Here is a 19,868-nt window from a genome sequence, read left to right as displayed (position 1 = left end):
ACACATATTGGTATTTGGGACATTGATTTTCTTTAAATCATAGCCTAAAAACTAATGAACATTCTTTCTTCTAGGAATAATAATGGTTGGGGTTATCGTTGGTTCAAAGAAGACTGGTATAAATCCTGATAATGTTGCTACACCCATTGCTGCTAGTTTTGGCGACCTTATAACTCTTGCCATATTGGCTTGGATAAGTCAGGGCTTATACTCCTGTCTTGGTAAGTTGATTTAAAACTAAATATTGTGTGTTGTCTCAAGTCTCTTTAAATAAATATCGTTGCAGCAATGCCATGAATCCATGGTAGCCTTCATTTGCATTAGAACTGTTGTTGAGACTGATAAGGATAACTATCATTTGTTTTATACCTGCTATGTGTTATGGTTCCCACTTTTTTTTTTCTCATAGAGTTTAAAACTCTGTAAAATAAGGATTATCATCGCTAATTTTAGATGAGAAAACCAAGGATCACAGAAGTTATGTATATTACCCAAGTTTATATAACTGCTAGTTAAAAAGCTGAATGCAGGCTTATCATACTTTGTGATTTCTGTCCTTTCCTCTAAATGTACAGCAGCTAGGAGTCAACTTTCAGTGTTCTTTGCCTAGAATCATCTCAGAATATAAGCTTATAAGTGGTACTTAAAATTTACCAATGGAATGTTTTTTCCCCATTAGAAACCCACACCAATAAGTAGCTTCATGGCTACTAACAAAAAGGAAAAAAATATCACCACGAAAATTAGACTGAATGCTGTATAAAGTTGGAGCCATATATGTAATTCCTGATAAATAGTGATAGAGTATTTATGGAATCTAATGAGTTGTTTTAATGCAAATTTGTGTTCTGGGTCAATGGTAAATGAATATGATCTGTGAGCGTTGATTAAATGCTAAAAGTTCATTGTGGTTTTATTATTTTTAGATGCCAAATTAAAGAAAACAGAAACTTACAGTAATACAAGAAAAAAACATGAGTATATATGCCAAGCCAGAGGCTAACATTTATTCACATATCCTCACATATGTTCATGGGTTCTATACAGATTTATAGTATACCTTAAAATAAAGCTAAAGCATATTTCATTTGAAGAAGTAAGAGTCTCAGATATATGTTCTAGAAATAAAGGGCTTTAATCAACCAAAGGCAATAGTTTTCTGTGACCTTTGGAGATACCAAGGAAGCTTCATTTAGTATATAAAATAGCCTTAAGTTATTTAGTGGGTGGCATAAAAACAATATTTAATAAGACTTGGTGTATATGTTCAAGGAATATTTCTCTCATTTAGAAGATAAAGTTGCATCTACTTTGAGTGAGGTGTAAGACAAGAAATGATCAAAGGCCTAAATGTAAGCTCTTACTCCCAAAGGTCTTAGCTTTTTTATGTTGTTGTGCAATTTGCAAAGAATGATATATGTTCAAGTATATTAAAGACAACACTTCATTCCCTTCCCTCACACTCAAAAAAAAAAAGCACAGAAAGTGGGTTATGTTATTAAAGGGATAATCTTAAATCTGCTGTCATTTATATTGTTTGGATGATAAATTGATGATACTTTTTCCTTCTCTAAATTATTATAAAATTTAGAAATAGATGCTGAAGTCAGGGATTGAAATATTAGCTTATGGCTAGTAATAGAAACTATGGCTTAATGTTCTTCTTCTACTCTATTATAAACTCACCCACACACTCTCAGCCAGAGAGCTGAACAACTTGTAGTCCTCAACCCATAGAGTAAGCTGTTAACTGTATTGGGGAAGAAAGACTGTCACTAATAGGCTGTATCTCAAAAGAGAAAGCCAGTAACAGCATGAGTTAGGCATGAGTTAGTGCCCCTTTCCCTAGTATTACTAATTAGATAAGTCTCTCCCAGTTTGAGGAGGAGGAAAGAGAGAGGAAAAGAGGAGTAGAAGAGGATAAAGCGTTCTGTCTCAATATCATTAAAAGGACAGAAATTCTATGGGTTTGCCCAGGAACATAGAGGGTGGGGGTAGGGATGGAGGGCTGGTACTGGTTCTGGGACAGGTTACCCTATATACATAAAAAATACAGGCATATTATTTGCAGATTTGGGTATTTAAATAACCATTAAGTCATTTATAACACATTTTTTCAGCTGCTTGCAAATACCAGATATCTCCTCAGTTAAAGACAGTGGTAAGAAAGTAAGAAAGAGAATGCCATTGAAGAATGTTATCGTGATAAACATGACAATTGTTATAATGTTACAGACTTAAGTACTATGAGATTCCAGAAGATAAACAACTATTGAGGAAAATAATGCACCTGACCTTTACAATTTAATTTAATTAAGTAATTAATATGTGAAACAGAGTCTCGCTCTGTCACCCAGGCTGGAGTGCAGTGGTGCGATGCGACCTCTGCCTCCAGGGTTCAAGTGACAGTTATGCCTCAGCCTCCCAAGTAACTGGGACTACAGGCACACGCCACCATGCCCGGCTGATTTTTTTCCTATTTTTAGTAGAAATGGGGTTTCACCGCGTTGCCCAAACTGGTCTCAAACTCCTGAGCTCAGGCAGTCTGCCCACCTCGGCCTCCCAAAGTGCCAGGATTACAGGTGTGAATTACCCTGCCCCACCTAAAATTTTATTTTGTTTAATTATACAAGGGATAAACTCTCCTTTTAAAAGACTTAGTCATAATGTGTTGCCATCTAAAGCTTTCAATATTTTGAATGTCATATAGTGGTGCATTAATAATTTAACTGGATCAAGAAAGTAAAATGGAATGTTACTATCACAGATCATGATTTTGAAAACTAATGTTATTAAATATTGCTTAGGATTTTCTAATCCTTGTCTTCTGAAAGTTGGCTCAAAGTAATTCAAGATAAATGAACTAAAATAGTCTTTTACATTTTTTTCTGTATCATTGATTCCCCTAAAGAGAGATTTTTTAATGTGTTACAGATCAATCCCATAGTTAATTTAAGAGTTAAAGATATTTCTAAAGTGTCTGTGTTCACATTGCTAAAGTGTCTGCTCTGTGAGCACTAGGGGGCCTCATAAGAACAGCAGTTGGATGCCTTATATTTGTATTCTGAATACCAAGATTGGAACAGACATATTTAAATTCCAAGACCCCATTCCTCCTGCTGAGAAGCTTCACTTTTGGAAACCAAGTTTATTTCCTGAACTATATTGAAAACACTTAGCAGTTTTTAGAGATAAAGAGAGGATTTTATGATAGTAGGCTTTAGTTATAGAGGCCATATATTATATAGTGCTCAAAGAACTGGGCATTAAGAAAAGTCTTATGGGCTCAATTCATCAAGAAGATATAACAAATTGTTAATATATATGCACATAATATCAGAGCACCAAAATATATATATGATCAATTGTTAACAGATATGAAGGGGAAAATCGTAAGACAATAGTAGTAGGGGACTTCAGTACCCCACTTTCAACACTGGAGAGATCATCCAGACAGAAAATCAATTAGGAAACGTTGGACTTGAACTATGCTTTAGACCAAATGGACCTAGCAGATATATACAAAACATTCCATCCAACAGCAGCAGAATACACATTCTTTTCAAGTGCACGTGGAACATTATCCAGGAGAGATCATATGTTAGGCCACAAAACAAGTCTTAACAAAGAAGACTTTAAGAAGATTGAAATTTAAGAAGACTGAAATTATATCAAGTATCTTTTGTGATCACAGTTGTATGAAACTAGGAATCAATAATAGGAAAAAAACTGGAAAATTCAAAAACATGTGGAAATTAAACATCATGCTCCGGAACAACCAAGAGGTCAAAGAAGAAATCCAAAGGGAAATTAAAAAAATATCGAGACAAATGAAAATGGAAACACAACATACCAAAACCTAAGGGACACAGCAAAAGCAGTTCTAAGAGGGAAGTTTATAGCGATAAACACCTGCATTTAGAAAGAAGAAAGATCTCCACTAAACAACCTAATGTTACACCTCAAGGAACTGGAAAAAAAAAGAATAAAGTGAACCCAAAGTTAGCAGAAGGAAGGAGATAATAAAGACCAGAGCAGAAATAAACCAAATAGAGAATAGGAAAACTAAAGAATACATTAACAAAACTTAGTTGGCTCTTCTAACAAATAAGAGTGACAAAGCCTTAGCTAGACTAAGAAAAAAAAAGAGGAGACTGAAATTAAAAAATCAGAAATAAAAGTGGAGACCTCAGAAATAAAAATCACTAGAGGCGATTATGAACAATTTTAAGCCAACAAATTAGATAACCTAGAGGAAATGGATAAATTCTTAGAAACATATACCTGCCAAAATTGAATGAGGAAGAAATAGAAAGCCTGAACAGACCAATAACAAATAGTTATTAAAGTAGTGACTAAAAGCCTCCCAACAAAGAAAAGCCCAGGACCAGATGGCTTCATGGCTGAATTCTACCAAGCATTCATATAATTAGTACCAATCCTTATCTTCCAAAAACATAGAACTAGAGGAAATACTTCCAAACTCATTTATTTTTCTTTTTACTTTTATTTTCAGAAATGGGGGTCTTGTTCTGTTACCCAGGCTGGAGTACAGTGGCATTATAGCTCCCTGCAGCCTTGAACTCCTGGGCTCAAGTAGTCCTCCCACCTCAGCCTCCCAAGTATCAGGAACTACAAGTGCATACAACCATGCCTAGCTAATTTTTAAATATTTTCTTGGAGACAGGGTCTTACTATGTTGTCTAGTTTGGTCTCCAACTCATGGCCTTAAACAGTCCTTCTGCCTCAGCCTCCTGAGTTACTGAGATTACAGGTGTGAGCCACTGCACCCAGCCCAGACCCATTTTATAAGGTCAGCATCACCTGATACCAATTTTCCAGACAAAGACACCACAAGAAAACAAAACTAGTGAGGTGTGGTGGCACATACCAGTAGTTCCAGCTACTCTGGAGGCTGAGATGGGAGGATCACTTGAGCCTGGGAGTTGGAGTCCTGCCTTGGCAACATACATAGTGAGACCCCCATCTCTAAAACAGAAAGACAAAAACAGCCTAAACAACAACAACAAAAGAAATGAAAACTGTAGGCCAATATTTCTGATGAACATAGCTTTAAAAATCTTCAATAAAATATTAGCAAACTGAATTCAACAATACATAAAGAATATTATACATCATGACCAAGTGGGATTCATCCCTGGGATGCAAGTATGGTTTCACATACAGCACACTGTGTAAAATAAAATATCTAGAAATAAATTTAGAAAAGGAGGTGAAATATCTCTATAATAAAAACTATTAAACATTAATGAAATAAATTGAAGAAGACACAAATAAATGGAAAGGTAGTCCATGTTTATGGATTGGAAGAATTAGTATCATCCATACTACCCAAAGCAATATACAGGTTAAGTGCAATTCCTATCAAAATTTCGATGGCATTCTTCATAGAAATAGAAAAAAGAATTCTAAAATTCATATGGAACCACAAAAGACCCTGAATAGCCAAAGCAATCTTAGGAAAAACAAAGCTGTATGCATCACACTTCCTGATTTCAAATTATGTCACAAAGTTATAGTAATCAAAGCAGTTTAGTTTTGGCATGGGAACAGACAGTGGAACAGGATAGAGAGCCCAGAAGTAAACCCAAGTATATACAGTCAAATAAATTTTAACAAAATATAAACAAATAAAAAATAAATTTTAACAAGGGCACCAAGAAGACACAATTGGGAAAGAATAGTCTCTTCAATGAATGGTGTTGGGAAAAATGGATATCCACATGCAAACGAATGAAACTGGACCTTTATCTTATACATACACAGAAATAGTTATCTTACACAACTAAAAATAGATTAAAGACCTAAACATAAGATCTGAAGCCATGTAACTCCTAGTAGAAAACATAGGAGAAAAGCTCCTTAACATTGGCTTTGGCAATGATTTTTTGGATATCACATCAAAAACTCAGGCAACATTTGGCCGGGCGTGATCACTCACGCCTGTAATCCCAGCACTTTGGAAGGCTGAGGCGGGCAGATCACAAGGTCAGGAGATCAAGACCATCCTGGCTAACACGGTGAAACCCTGTCTCTACTAAAAATACAAAAAAATTAGCCGGGCAGGGTGGTGGGCGCCTGTAGTCCCAGCTACTCGGGAGGCTGAGGCAGGAGAATGGTTTGTGAACCCAGGAGGCAGAGCTTGCAGTGAGCAAAGATTGCACCACTGCACTCCAACTAGAGCAAGGCTCTGTCTCAAAACAAAAAACAAAAAACACAAAAACAACAACAACAAAAAAAAAAAAAAAAAAAAAAACATCAGGCAACAAAAGCAAAAATAAGTGAGACTACACCAAATTTAAAAGTTACACAGCAAAAGAAACAATCCACAAAGTGAAAAGGAAAAGGCATCCTATGGATTGGGAGAAGATATTTGTGAACCATATATTTGATAAAGAGTTAATATCCAAACTATATAAGGAGCTCACATAACTCAGCAACAAAAACACATAACCCAGTTAAAAACTGGGCAAAGGACCTGAGTAGACATTTCCCTCAAGAGCACATAAAAATGATGAACAAGTATATGAAAAGGTACTCAATGTCACTAATCATCAGAGAAAAGCAAACCAAAACTGAAATGAGATAATCATTTCACATCTGTTAGAATGGCTATTATCAATAAGACAAAAGATAACAAGTGTTGGCAAGGATGTAGAGAAAGGCAAATCCTTGTACACTGTTGGTAGAAATGTAAATTGGTGCAGTTTTATGGAAAACAGTATGGAGGTTTCTCAAAAAATTAAAAATAGAACTGCTACATGACTCAGCAATCTCCCTTTTGGGTATATATCCAAAGGAAATGAAATCAGCCCTTCACAGGGATATTTGCACTCCCATGTTCATTGCAGCATTATTTACAGTTGCCCAGATATGGAAACAACCTAAATGTTCCTGATGGATAAGTAAATAACAAAATTGTAGTATATATACAATGGAATATTGTTCAGTCTTAAAAAAGGAAAATCTGCCATTTGCAACAACATGAATGAACCTGGAAGACATTATGTCAAGTGAAATAAGCCAGACGCCAAAGTAAAAATACTGCATGATCTCACTTATATAGAGAATCTTTAAAAATGTGTCAGATACATAGGAACCAAGAGTAGAATGGTAGTTACAGGGAATGGGGGTTAGGGTGGAGGTGAGGCAGGAAATGGGGAGATGTAGATCAAAGAGTACAAAGTTGCAGTTATGTAGGATGAATAAATCTAGAGATCCAATGAATGTACCAAATGACGACTATAGTAATATTGTATTATAACTAGAAGTTTGCCAATACAGTAGGCTTTAGATGTAATTACCACAAAAAGGTGGAAAGGGGTTAAATATCTGAGATGATGGATGTTAAATCTAGTTACTTGACTCTAGTAACCACTTAACTATAGAATTAACCATATAATTATATATGTATGTCTATGAAAACATCAAGTTGTACACCTTAAGTATGTATAAAAAAAAGAAAAAAGTCTTATTCAACTACTTAGAATTCTGGGTATTCTGAAATGACTGAATACCCCGTCATGTCCTGTTAGCTTTCGTACATATACTAAGGCTCTCTGCATCCATGCAATTCAATGTGTGCTACTTTTCTTTCTTTCTTTTTTTTTTTTTGGAGACAGAGTCTCAGCCTCCAAGTATCTGGGATTACAGGCGCCCACCACCACTCCCGGCTAATTTTTGTATTTTAGTAGAGATGGGGTTTTGCCGTGTTGTCCAGGCTAGTCTTGAACTCCTGACCTCAAGTGGTCCACCTGTGGCGGCCTCCCAAAGTGCTGGGATTACAGGTGTGAGCCACCACACCCAGCTAATGTGTGCTACCTTTCTTTTGCTTCTGCTGAAATTTGTTGATTTTTGGTATCTGAAGTAAATACACAATTTTCCTCCTTTTCCTCTCCACTCCTCCAAAAAAGAATAAAACAAGCCTAAAGCTTTGTTTACCCCAATTGACTTTATTTTTTGTAGTCATCCTTAGTAACTCTTTATTGCTTAATGGACAAAATTAAAGTTTTTAGCCTGGTATTTAGGCCTTGCAGAATCAGTTGGAAACTTACTTTCTCAAGCTTCTGCCTGCTTCTCCTGTTCTATACTGTTTACTCAAGCCAAACTCAGCTGTTACTGATCTCATATATCATCTGTTTTTTTTTTTTAATTTCCTTCTTATTCCCCTCCTCCAATTCATCCTCTTCTTCCCATCAAGGCCAATCTAAATCCTTCTCATTTTTAAAGTCTACATTTATAGATTTTCCTAGTCTTAAGTCATCTTTTTTCTCCTATGAATTCCTATAGCACTTAATTGACACTTCTCTTATGACATGTTTAATGTTTGGCTGGTCATTATAGCTTTTTCTATAAATGTTATACCTTCTCTTATGAGGATATAACCTTCTTAAGGACAAAACTGTGTTCTTATTTTATTTCTTTGTAGCACCCTATAGTGCCATGTACAAAATAGATGTTTAGTAAACAGTACTTCACCAAATGCCTTATTGCTTTTGAAAGCACTTCAGTTAACGTGATTAGAAGTTATTCAGAATGATTTTGGCACAGTAACTGTCCACTAACTTAATAGATTGTAACAAAAAATCTTTTTGATGAGGATATAGTATTGGGGAAACATTGGAAGGATATCTTGCCTTAGCAGAAAGTATCTGGGAATTAGTACCACTATAGAAAAATAAAAATGGCAACACATGGCTAGAAAAGATCTATTTCAAATGGAAATAGAAAGTTCAGAGAGTAATCTAAGCTCTGGATTCTGATATACTTTTGTGTGGCTTACAGGGACAATATAAAGGCATTTATACATTCATATAGTAATCTTTAAACATATAGTAATCTTTAAAAGTTATTAACAGGATTCAGCATTGGGCCAGTAACTGGAATATATGTATGTTCACATGATTGTCGCTCTTTCTTTCTGTTTGCATAAGTTCCAATAAGATTTTTAAAATTCCTTTTCACATATTATATAACGCTATATAATTCTTGTGTGTACATGATATTTATTGATTTGAAAAAAGTTATTAGATATTCTCTTTGTAGGCAAGATCTGAGAGGCAAAATGTTGATTGATTTTTCATTTTTCAAGATTAACTTGAAACAGATGACTTGGCTGAAGCTGTAAGAGCAGTAGCAATTAGCCTCAGGTTACTGCATTCCTGTGGAGACTAACAAGGATGCCACCTGGTTATTTACAGCCCATTCTAGAATATCTCTGCCTTAATGTGGTGGTGTGAGTAGAATCTAAATTTATCTTGAATGTCTCTATGCTTGAGGGATTTTTAGCACTGTACCATCTTAGGTTAGAGTGATTTCTAGAGTTTCAGTTCCCTGAGAACATTTAGATTGATTATTAAGGGGCATTTAGAAAAAAAAATCACAACTTACAGTGCCCATTGCTTTGTTGTTTACACAGAAACAGCTGATACATAAAAATTGTCAATCATAACAGCTACATATTTCAGAAGAATTTGGGGTGAGAATGATGAAACTATTAATGAAATGAGATAATAGCAGTTGGGAAATGCCATCAACAATATAAAATGAAAACTGTGAGTCACAAAAGATGCTAGTTATGTTTGCCAGTTAGGTGGCATCAGAGCAATTTGAACCACTTTAGCTGTGTTAATCTGTACTTTTCTGTAGTTTGCCTATATCACAGAATCAGTATAAATGTATATGGACATTTATTAGGCTTAACATTCCAAAAAGTTTTAAATATGCATGTATTAGTTACCTATTGCTGTTGTAACAAATTACCACAAACCTTGTGGCTTAAAACAATATAAAAGGTTTTTGGGGTTTTTTTGTTTGTTTTGTTTTTACAGTTCTGGAAGCCAGAACAATTACAATTAAGTATAAATTCAAAATGAGTTATATAGGAATAAAATCCAGGTATCAACAGGGTTGGATCCTTCTGGAGGTTTCCGGGGAGAATCTGTTCCTTGCCCCTTCCATCTTCTGGTGGCTGCCTGCCGGTGTTCTTGGCTGGTAGCTGTATGACTCCAGTCTCTGTTTCCGTGGTCACATTGCCTTTTCCTCTTCTGCAGCCAAATCTGCTCCTGCCTCCCTCCTGTAAGGATACCTGCAATTATATTTAGGGGTCACACAAATAATCCAGGATAATCTTCCCATCCCAAAATTCTTGACTTAATCATTTCTACAAATCCCCTTTTGCCGTATAAGGTAGCATTTCACAGGTCCTGTGAATTATTACGTAGATTTTATTCAGCCTACCCTAATACCCATTATGATATACCCACATTTTAATACAAAATATTATTTTAACCAGGATCTTTTAAATGTGTTTCACTTAGAAGGAAGATGATTTCACATTTTAATATTAATGTGGAAGTTCATAGTTGGCTTTTAATTGACTATTTCCTCTTGATTGTGTCATTGGTGGTTTTCTAAAAGTAATTCTTTAATTTTATGACGTCTGTAAAACACCAGTATATCCAAAAAAGAGAAATGTTTGTATCATCTCTTTTTATATATTTGTAATTTTCCCTACCTATCAAAATTGGATTAGAAGTTAGCCAGGAATAAGTTAGGAGTGTCCTATAGAATTATCCATATGATCTAATTTGGTGGGAATCGGCATGTTGGATTTGGCAGATAATTGAAGTAGAATACATTTACAGTAAATCATTTGGAAATTTGGGTTTTATCATGGTTTTCTCACTTTTTTTTTTTTTTTTTTTTTTTTGAGACGGAGTCTCGCTGTGCTCCCAGGCTGGAGTGCAGTGGCGTGATCTCGGCTCACTGCAAGCTCCGCCTCCCGGGTTCAAGCCATTCTCCCGCCTCAGCCTCCCAAGTAGCTGAGACTACAGGCGCCCGCCACCACGCCCGGCTAGTTTTTGTATTTTTAGTAGAGACGGGGTTTCACCATGTTAGCCAGGATAGTCTCGATCTCCTGACCTCGTGATCCACCCGCCTCGGCCTCCCAAAGTGCTGGGATTACAGGCTTGAGCCACCGCGCCCGGCCTGGTTTTCTCACTTTTTTAACATTTAAAAACTTTTATTTAAAGATAATTATGTATTTATAGAATAGTTGCAAAAATCAAAACAGTACCAAAAAAAAACAACACACACCTCCATACTCTTTACCTAGATTCACCTAAGGTTAACATTTTACCCCATTTGTTTTATCTTTTGTTCTCTCTCTTTGTCTATGTATGTATGTAGATCCTTTGTCTTTAATGACATTGACATTTTTGAAGAATGCAGTCCTCCTTCCTGTTTTCCCCTCTGTGAGGATTTTTAAAAATTGGATGTAATTCACATGCCATGTAATTCACTTTTTAAAAGTGTACAAATCAGTGGTTTTTGGTATATTCATAAGGTTGTACAAGGATCACCGTGATCTAATTCCAGAACATTTTCATCACCTGAAACAGAAACGCTGGGCCTGGAGTGGTGGCTCATGCCTATAATCCTAGCACTTTGGGAGGCTGAGATGGGAGGATCACTTGAACCTAGGGATTTGAGGCTGCACTGAGGCAAGATTATGCCACTGCACACCATCCTTGGTGACAAAGTGAGACCCTGTCTGTAAACAAAACAGAATACTTTAGCAGTTATTCCTCATTCCACCCCTCCTCTGACAATCACCAATCTATTTTCTCTTTGGATTTGCCTATTCTGGGCATTGTATGTAAAAGTAATCATTTGATATGTGACCTTTTGTGTCTGGCATCTTTCACTTAGCATAATGTTTTCAAGGTTCATCACGTTGTCACATGCATCAGTTTTGAATCATATGAAGTGCCGAGTAACATTCAATTGTATGGATTAATGAAATGGCCAAGTAATATATTCCATTTATGGATATACCAAGTTTTTTTTATCTATTCACCATTTGATGAACGTTTAGGTTGCTTCTACTTTTTGGCCGTTATGCGTAGTGCTGCTATGAACATTCAGGTTTTTATGTAATGTACAACTTTTTATGTAAATATGTTTTCCATTCTGTTGGGTGTACATGAAGGAGTAGAATTGCTGGGTCAAGTTAAACTCTGTTTAACTTTTTAAGGAACTGCCTGCTCATTATTTTTAGTTTCTTTCTTTCCTAAGGCATTTTTTCTCCTCTTTGAAAATTCAGGGCAGTGATTCTGGGGTGGGGGTGGTAGGTGCTTTTTTCAACCTCAGATGTCCTTCCAGAGATTTAATGTTGAGGATAACTTCTTTAAAGTCTAGCAGGGTGCTCCTCCCTTGACCTGAGAATAAAATACTAAGATGATCTGACCTAGCAGAATAGTTCTTTTCTATTCTGTGTTTAGTGGTTTTCAATGCATTTTGTTTTCTATTTAGTTCTATTAAAGAGATTGTTGGCAACCTTAGTTGTTTTAGTAGATTAAAATGCTTCTTAACTGGAATGTTATTTATCCCTATCTATTGGCTTACAAGGAGAACTGGGAATCCGTTCAACAAATAAAAGGTTTTTTTCGTCTTTTAAAAAATCACGGAGAAAATGACACAGTGTAGCATTAGTCATATTCCTTTAAATAGAAGAAAATATAAAAATTAATTTTGTTAGTATAATTATTTTAAAGATGTGATGGCAAATCCATACAAAAGCTTAGGAGTAAAATTTGTTTAGCTTTATTTTAATATCTATAATAATTGCTTATTCCTACATGATATGGAAAAAATAAAAATTTTGGGTTTGTATGTAGTTCAAGCATCTTTAATCATAGGTGAGAAGATCTTTAAATATCTTAAGAAGCAAAAGAAACAGAAAATTCAGTCAAAGATAAGAGTTGGGGTAAGGGTTGCAGCATTCTGTAAGATCAAAATATTAAGTAACATTTGACTTAGATTAAGTAATCTAAGGCTGTAGGCTATAGGACTGCAAGATAAACTTTGCCTTTAAGTTAAAAAGTACTTACTTTGCATAATAAATTAATTAGAGTTATGGAGAAGAGACCAGGAATATCCTAGCTGAAATCCCTGATAGTAATGAAACTTTGATTAGCTAAAATGATATTATCAAAAACATGCCTTGAGATGATAAGACTTTCAATAAGGGATATGCAACTTTTAACCCTAGGGAGATTGACAGTTAAATATGAATTGAGAATCAAACCTAGTTTTTCTATTTCATTTTGGAGCTTGGATATCTATTATCAGTAGACAGCCAATATTTTATGGAATGCCCGTACTATAAGTTCCCTATGGACAAAAACAATATCCTATTTACCTTTAAAGTTAAGAGCATTAACTTTGGTGTCAGATACATATTTTCTTCCAGCTCTCCCTATTTCCTCACTGAATTCTTAAGTTTCTAAGCCTCGGTTTCTTCATAAAATAGAAATGACAGTATCTATTTTATATGGATGGGGACGGTGAAATGAGATGATGAATGTAAAGCATTTAGCATAGTACTTGGTATATAGTAGGAGCCCAATAAATGTTAGCCCTTTTACTGTTATTGTTCTTCTTGTTGTTATTGTTTTTATGCTATTTCCATGTAGATCATGTAACTATTTTAATAAATGTTTGTTCAATCAATGTCTTACTTTTCAGTTACATTGTTTAATATTTTTGCCTTATCTACAGTTATAAATTTTGTTTGAAGTTTATAGAAAATGTATAGCATGTTAATGTTTGATAGTGTCATACCTTCTAGTAAACTTTGATAATTTAGATTTGCTATACAGAAGAGAGATTTAAATGTTGTCTCTCTCTTTTCTTTTTTTTAATTTTAGAGACCTATTACTACATTTCTCCATTAGTTGGTGTATTTTTCTTGGCTCTAACTCCTATTTGGATTATAATAGCTGCCAAACATCCAGCCACAAGAACAGTTCTCCACTCAGGCTGGGAGCCTGTCATAACAGCTATGGTTATAAGTAGGTTAGTATTAAAATGTGTGTGTGTGTGTGTATGTGTCTCTCTGTCTTTGTGTGTCTTCTGTAAGCATATATGTACATGCATATTAAAACAAATGAATTGCCTGTTTTTATTTCTTAGGTTAATTATTTTATATAGCCAATTCATTATTCTCCCAGGTATTATAACAAGGGATCTGAATGACAGGCATTATTAATGAAATCAGTAGACATAAAGAACCTCATTTGGCTACCAGTTTCAAACTTCTCTCCAACCAAAGCCTTACCAGACTGAGTAAAATTTAGTGGTGTTTGTCTTTGTGTGTGTATGTGTGTGTTAACCTGACAAGGACATTACTTACTCTGAGTATTAAGTTGCTCAGATGAATATCATAAAGCCTTAGAAATGTATATTCCGTTGGCTATTTCCATATCTAGGACTCTGATGACCTTAAAGATGTAATTAAGGACGTATGTAAAAGATTTAGCTGCAAGCATCCTCATCACCCCAGAGTGTTTAATAAAAAAAATAAATAGGACAACATAAAGGTCTTGCAATATGGTATTGATCAGATAAATTATTATATAGTCACAAAATGGAATATCAGCCATTAAAATAATGTTGTAGCATTTCTATTGCTACGGAAAGATGTTTATTATACATCTGATGAAAAGAACAACCTAGAAAAGAGTATGAGTTTCCTACTAAACATGGTAGGTTAAGAAACATTTCTTTTCCTTCCTGAAACTACTAAAAGGACAGTAAGAGAATAAAAATGTTATAAAACCACCAAGATAGAAGGGGAGCAAAGAGGGCAGCAGGTGAGAGATCTGACAACGTTAGGAAGATAGGAATCAGATGAAGAGCTGTTAACTGAATGAGCAGAATGAAAAAAGCTGAAACCTAACTGACTATCAGAAGCAAGCCTCAGAAACCCAGAAAGAGGAATTGAAGGCATCAAGTACATCTGAAAGCTTCAATGAAGAAGATTGGTTGAAATTTTAGGTAAGGAGCAACTAGATCCCCAAAATCTTTCTCCAGCTTTAGCACCCATGTGACTGTCCCCTCACACCCTAGCAGAAGACAAGAATAACCTCTCAAGAGGCTAAATTGGAGAGGTTCTGGATTCAAAAACACATGTACATGTGAGGATGTGGCTTAAGTACTGTATGAAAAATAGCAAGACTAAGCAAAAGTCTACACACTGAACAATGAGAACCCTATCCCACTTCCTTTTCTTTGTATAATGCTGGGAGACAGCCTTTTACCCCCAGGCAAAAAATTAGATAATTCCTGTCTGGGGAAACTTACCAGCACAAAAGATCAGACCTGCAGATACTAACCCTTGTGAGTCCTTTGATGAAAGAGCTGCAAGCCCACCTGATTGTCTTCTGTGAGTCCCACTTGCTGACAAACTCTGCCCATGTACACAGAGAACTCCAAGTGTGCCTTGCAGTGCCCCTTAAACAGGGGCAGCCAGTAAAGGATTGCTCGACATTTCATAAAGGCCTCTAACATAAAAGACAGAAAAAAAAATGATAAGGAAAGTACCATCAGTACTTTCAGAAAACTCTTATCACTATCCTCAGATAAATAAGAGAAGTTATTGCATAATAGCTATTGCATAATATTCATAATATAGGAACATAATGCAAAAGAAGATCTGAAAAACATTAAGAGCTCTTGGAAATTAAAAAATACATAAATAGCAGAAACAAACAAATTCTGTAGAAAAGTTTGAAGTTACAATAGAGGAACCCTCCTGAAAAGCAACCCATGAAGCAAAGAGATGGACAATAGGAGGTGAATGATAAGGAGAGAAAATTATCAAATAAATAATACAAGAAAATTCCCAGAACAGAAAAACACGAGCTTCATGATGGAAAGGGCCCGCTAAGTACCCAGTGCAATAAATTAAAGTAGGAGGGACCCAAATCAAAGCATATCATCATGAATCTCAAATGTTTCCAGAGAAAAAATAAGTTACATATAAAGCACTGGGAACCAGAATTATGTCCCATAGCAACACTAAAATGATTTCTTTGAAATTCTGAGAGAAAATTATTTTGAACATAAAATATAGTCACAGTATCAATCACGTGTAAGAGAAGACTAAAGAAATTTTCAGACAGGCAGGATCTCATGGAATTTACTGCCCCTCTACCCTTTTGTATAAAGCTGAAAGGAGGTGTGGTCTATCAAAGTTAGGAAATAAATCAAGAAAGATGATATAGGAAAGAAGAAATCTATTCTGTGGCAGCATGTGGTTCATTTTTCTGTAATGTAGATTGCTTTTTTCCTGGAGGATCCAGGCAACAGGATCCCACGAAATACTGGAATTTTGTTATAGTACATAGACCAAGATCCAAGGGGGTATTGGAGGGAAGGTACAGCATGACAGCTGTGCATCAGGCCTAGACAGGCAACCATCCAGATTGGCAGGAGAACAGGGGCTTAAGGAGGGAGGTCTCTAAGACAAATAAAGAAAAGTAGAATTGATGAGTTTGACTGCATTGAAAGGTACTTCATAAACTTAGTTACACATGTGAGGTTGAATTAGTAATAGGTACCTAAAAAGTGAAGAAAAATAGGCAAAACAAAAAGTGTAAGTGAAGATATCTAATAATACACACTGTGGCTCAGCTATGAATAATGAAATTTCCATGGTTATAATAAAGTCACCCCTAAGTATTTCACCAGAAATTATAACCAGATTAGCAGGATGGGAGGAGGAAGGGATTTGGGAAGGGATCAAAGTGGGGAGGGAAGTGTAAGAGAGGTCAAATACTCATCTGCCATAGTAGGAAGTCATTTGCTAAATGTCTAAAACTTAAAATGAATAAATAGCATTATAAGCATGTTATTTAGAAAAATTAAATGCCAGAAGAAACTACTAAAGAAGTTAAAAATAATTTCTAGTAGAGAGAAGGACCTGGAGGTGGGGCTAGGGACTATTGTTTTATTATAAACTTTATGGTACTTTTACATACCTCTTTTTTTTTTTTTTTTTTTTAAACAGAGATTGTGTCTAGCCGTGTTTCCCCAGCTGAAGCACAGTGGCTTGATTGTAGTTCACTGCAGCCTCAAACTCCTAGGCTCAAACAACCCTCCTGCCTCAGTTTCTTGAGCAGCTGGGACTACAGGCATGCACCCACCCAGCTAATATTTTTACTCTTTTGTAGAGACAGGGTCTCGCTGTGTTGACCTGGCTGGTCTTAAACTGCTGGTCTCAAGCAATCCTCTCACTTCAGCCTCCCAGAGTGCTGGGATTACAGGCACAAGCCACCATGCCGGCTGTACTTTTACTTTTTAAATGACATACATCTACATGATAAAAATAAAATTTAATAAAAGCAAATAAAACTACTTTTATCATTTAATTTTTATTTTAAAAAATGTATATAGTAAAAACGCTGGGTTGTGGAGATGTCGGTCAATGGATTAAAAATTTGGTCAGAGGAACATGTTCAAGAGATTTATTGTACAACATGGTGATGATAGTTTATAACAGTGTATTGTATTCATCAAAATTGCCAAGAGATTTTAGGTGTTCTCACCACAAAAAATAAGTATGTCAAGTAATGCATAAGTTAATTAGCTCAATTTAGTCATTCCACAATATATGCATATTTCACAACATATTGTATAGGATAAATATATGCAATTTTTATTGTCAATTTAAATAAGTAACAAAATATGTAAGTAAAAAAGGTCTAGAAGCCTATATAACAGCATACTAACAGTGTAACTCAATGATGTAACTAGGATTGGTTTTTACTTTATTCATTTTGTCTTTTCTAATTTTTTCTATAGTAACTTTTATCACCGGGCTTAACAGGAATCTTAAAAAAATGTATTTTTAGCAATTGTTGTTATGTTATATCCACAACAGGATCTATATATTCTGTCAGAGAGGTTTAGTTTTTGACTCATAACTAGTTTGTTCTTGAAATATGTACTTTGTTCTTTTAATTAGGGCTTAAAATGTTAAAATATTTCTAAAGAGGACTATTTTGGGGCTCTACAATGTACCTCTTTAGTGAGAACGCCTACAGTTTAGGCATATTAAGACATAATTCATTTATTTACTAAAGAATTAAAATAATAAAGATTTGATACTTTTTTAATGTTAACTATCAGGTAAGAACATTTGATCTGATATTTTGACAATCCCATTCTGTGACAGTATGTAGTTCATTTTGTTGTAATGCAGATGGCATTTTTCTGGAAGATTTGGGCACAGGATCCCATGGAATATTAGGACTGGCAATGTTTTATACTACATAGACTCAGAAACTGATGTTAACTATTTGATAATGGCCTTGGAAACTTAAAAAAGTCTCCAAGTTCCACTGACACATTGAAAGTGTACGGCTTGCTACTATATAACGATATGTTAGTTTTCCAGATTTCTGTTCTCAAGATCAGCTCTTTCTGTAGCAATAACTCATTATTTTAATTTGCCGGTAATAAGACACATCCTAACAATATCTAGTTTTAACACAATAAAAATAACCTATTTTATGCCTTATTTATTTCAAATATGAAAACATACTCTTTTTAAAATTATTTTTTAAATTATGAGAGTGATCAATGGCATGGTTTTAAAAAATTAATAAGCACAGAAGAATATAAAATGACCGTCAGTCCCCTGTCACCCTCACCCCCAGAAATAGACATGGTTAATAATTTCTTGTACGCTGTTCACGACATTTTAATGCATTTAAAGCGTATGCTTTTTCTTTTCACAAGTTGCATATCTTAGGCATCAGAATTCTGAAATTTGGGGCTAGAGCTTATGCCATGTTTTATTTTCAACATTTTACTGTTGACATTGATTTTTACTTTGAATATTTTTCTTTTTGCTCTATTTTTAAAATGTGTGAGTATTTTATTTTAAAAAGGAGGGGTGTCTGTATGTACAGAATAACTTGAAGTATATTCTCTTTCCTCTTCTCTAAATTGTATAATTTTATCTCTTTCAGTATTGGGGGCCTTATTCTGGACACAACTGTATCTGACCCGAACTTGGTTGGGATTGTTGTTTACACGCCAGTTATTAATGGTAAGAATTAGATATACTGTTTCCTGATAATATCAAATCTTGTATACTCTTAGGTACTATTAGGAGTCTTAGGGCTCAGATTCAAGAGGTCTGTACTCCTATCCAGCCATTCTCCCTCCAACCCTAAGTTGTTGCTCACAGTGAAAATGACATTCCCAGATCTCAGTAGGTGGAATACATTTCTGAAAAGTCCTCTTTCTTAATCTTATCATGAACCACTAGTTTGAGAGTCAGGGATACCTGACTTAAGATTAATGTGGCAAAATACATTTCAGATTTAGTTTATTATTTACATTGGGATTATCTGCTATCGTATATTGTTCTGTTGTTCCTTTTGTCAATTTTTGTGGATAAATTAGAGACAGCTGGGTTTAAACATTGCTTGAGTCCATTCAGTTCATTAAAATCTAGGGTGAGCACAGTGGCTCATGACTGCAATCCCAGTGCTTTGGGAGGCCTCAATAGGAGGGTCGCTTGAGGTTGGGAGTTTGAGGCCAGGGCAACATAGTGAGACCCCCATCTCTATAAAAAATTCAAAAATTAGCCAGGTGTGGTGGCACACACCTGTATTCCCAGGTGTGTCCTCAGGAGGCTGAGGCAGGAGAATTGCTTGAGCCCAGGAGTTAGAGGCTACAGTTAGCCACTGCATGCTAGCCTGGGAAACAGAGTGAGACCCTATCTTAAAAAATTAAAGAGAAAAATCTGCTGGTCCTCAGCTGACCCCTTTGAAAATCTGTCATATATTTTTTTGTTATCTATGAAATGGGAATTATAATATTTAAATTCACAGACATTTATATATGAATCACATTTAATAAGATCATTTTAATCCAGTCTACCAGCTTCTGGGGTGGCTGTCATTAAAGTGGATTTTTTTTTTTTTTTTTTTACTGTAAGTTTTGGGATACATGTGCAGAACGTGCAGGTTTGATACATAGGTACACAT

The 19,868-nt window shown here is 35.2% G+C and overlaps 1 protein-coding gene across 1 annotated transcript in view; it reads left to right on the top strand.

Annotated features, from left to right (window-relative positions):
• Nucleotides 1-19,868, top strand: part of SLC41A2 (solute carrier family 41 member 2) — a 138,389-nt gene that overhangs the window by 65,083 nt on the left and 53,438 nt on the right. The window contains exons 7-9 of the mRNA XM_025402449.1: nucleotides 75-221; nucleotides 13,734-13,881; nucleotides 18,843-18,922. Coding sequence (XP_025258234.1) covers nucleotides 75-221; nucleotides 13,734-13,881; nucleotides 18,843-18,922 — 375 coding nt within the window. The remainder of the gene's footprint in view (nucleotides 1-74; nucleotides 222-13,733; nucleotides 13,882-18,842; nucleotides 18,923-19,868) is intronic.

The sequence above is a fragment of the Theropithecus gelada genome, chromosome 11 (genome assembly GCF_003255815.1).
Source record: "Theropithecus gelada isolate Dixy chromosome 11, Tgel_1.0, whole genome shotgun sequence".
NCBI lineage: Eukaryota > Metazoa > Chordata > Mammalia > Primates > Cercopithecidae > Theropithecus > Theropithecus gelada.
The sequence above is the reverse complement of the archived record's forward strand: the minus strand, read 5'-3'. Positions and strand labels throughout refer to the sequence as shown.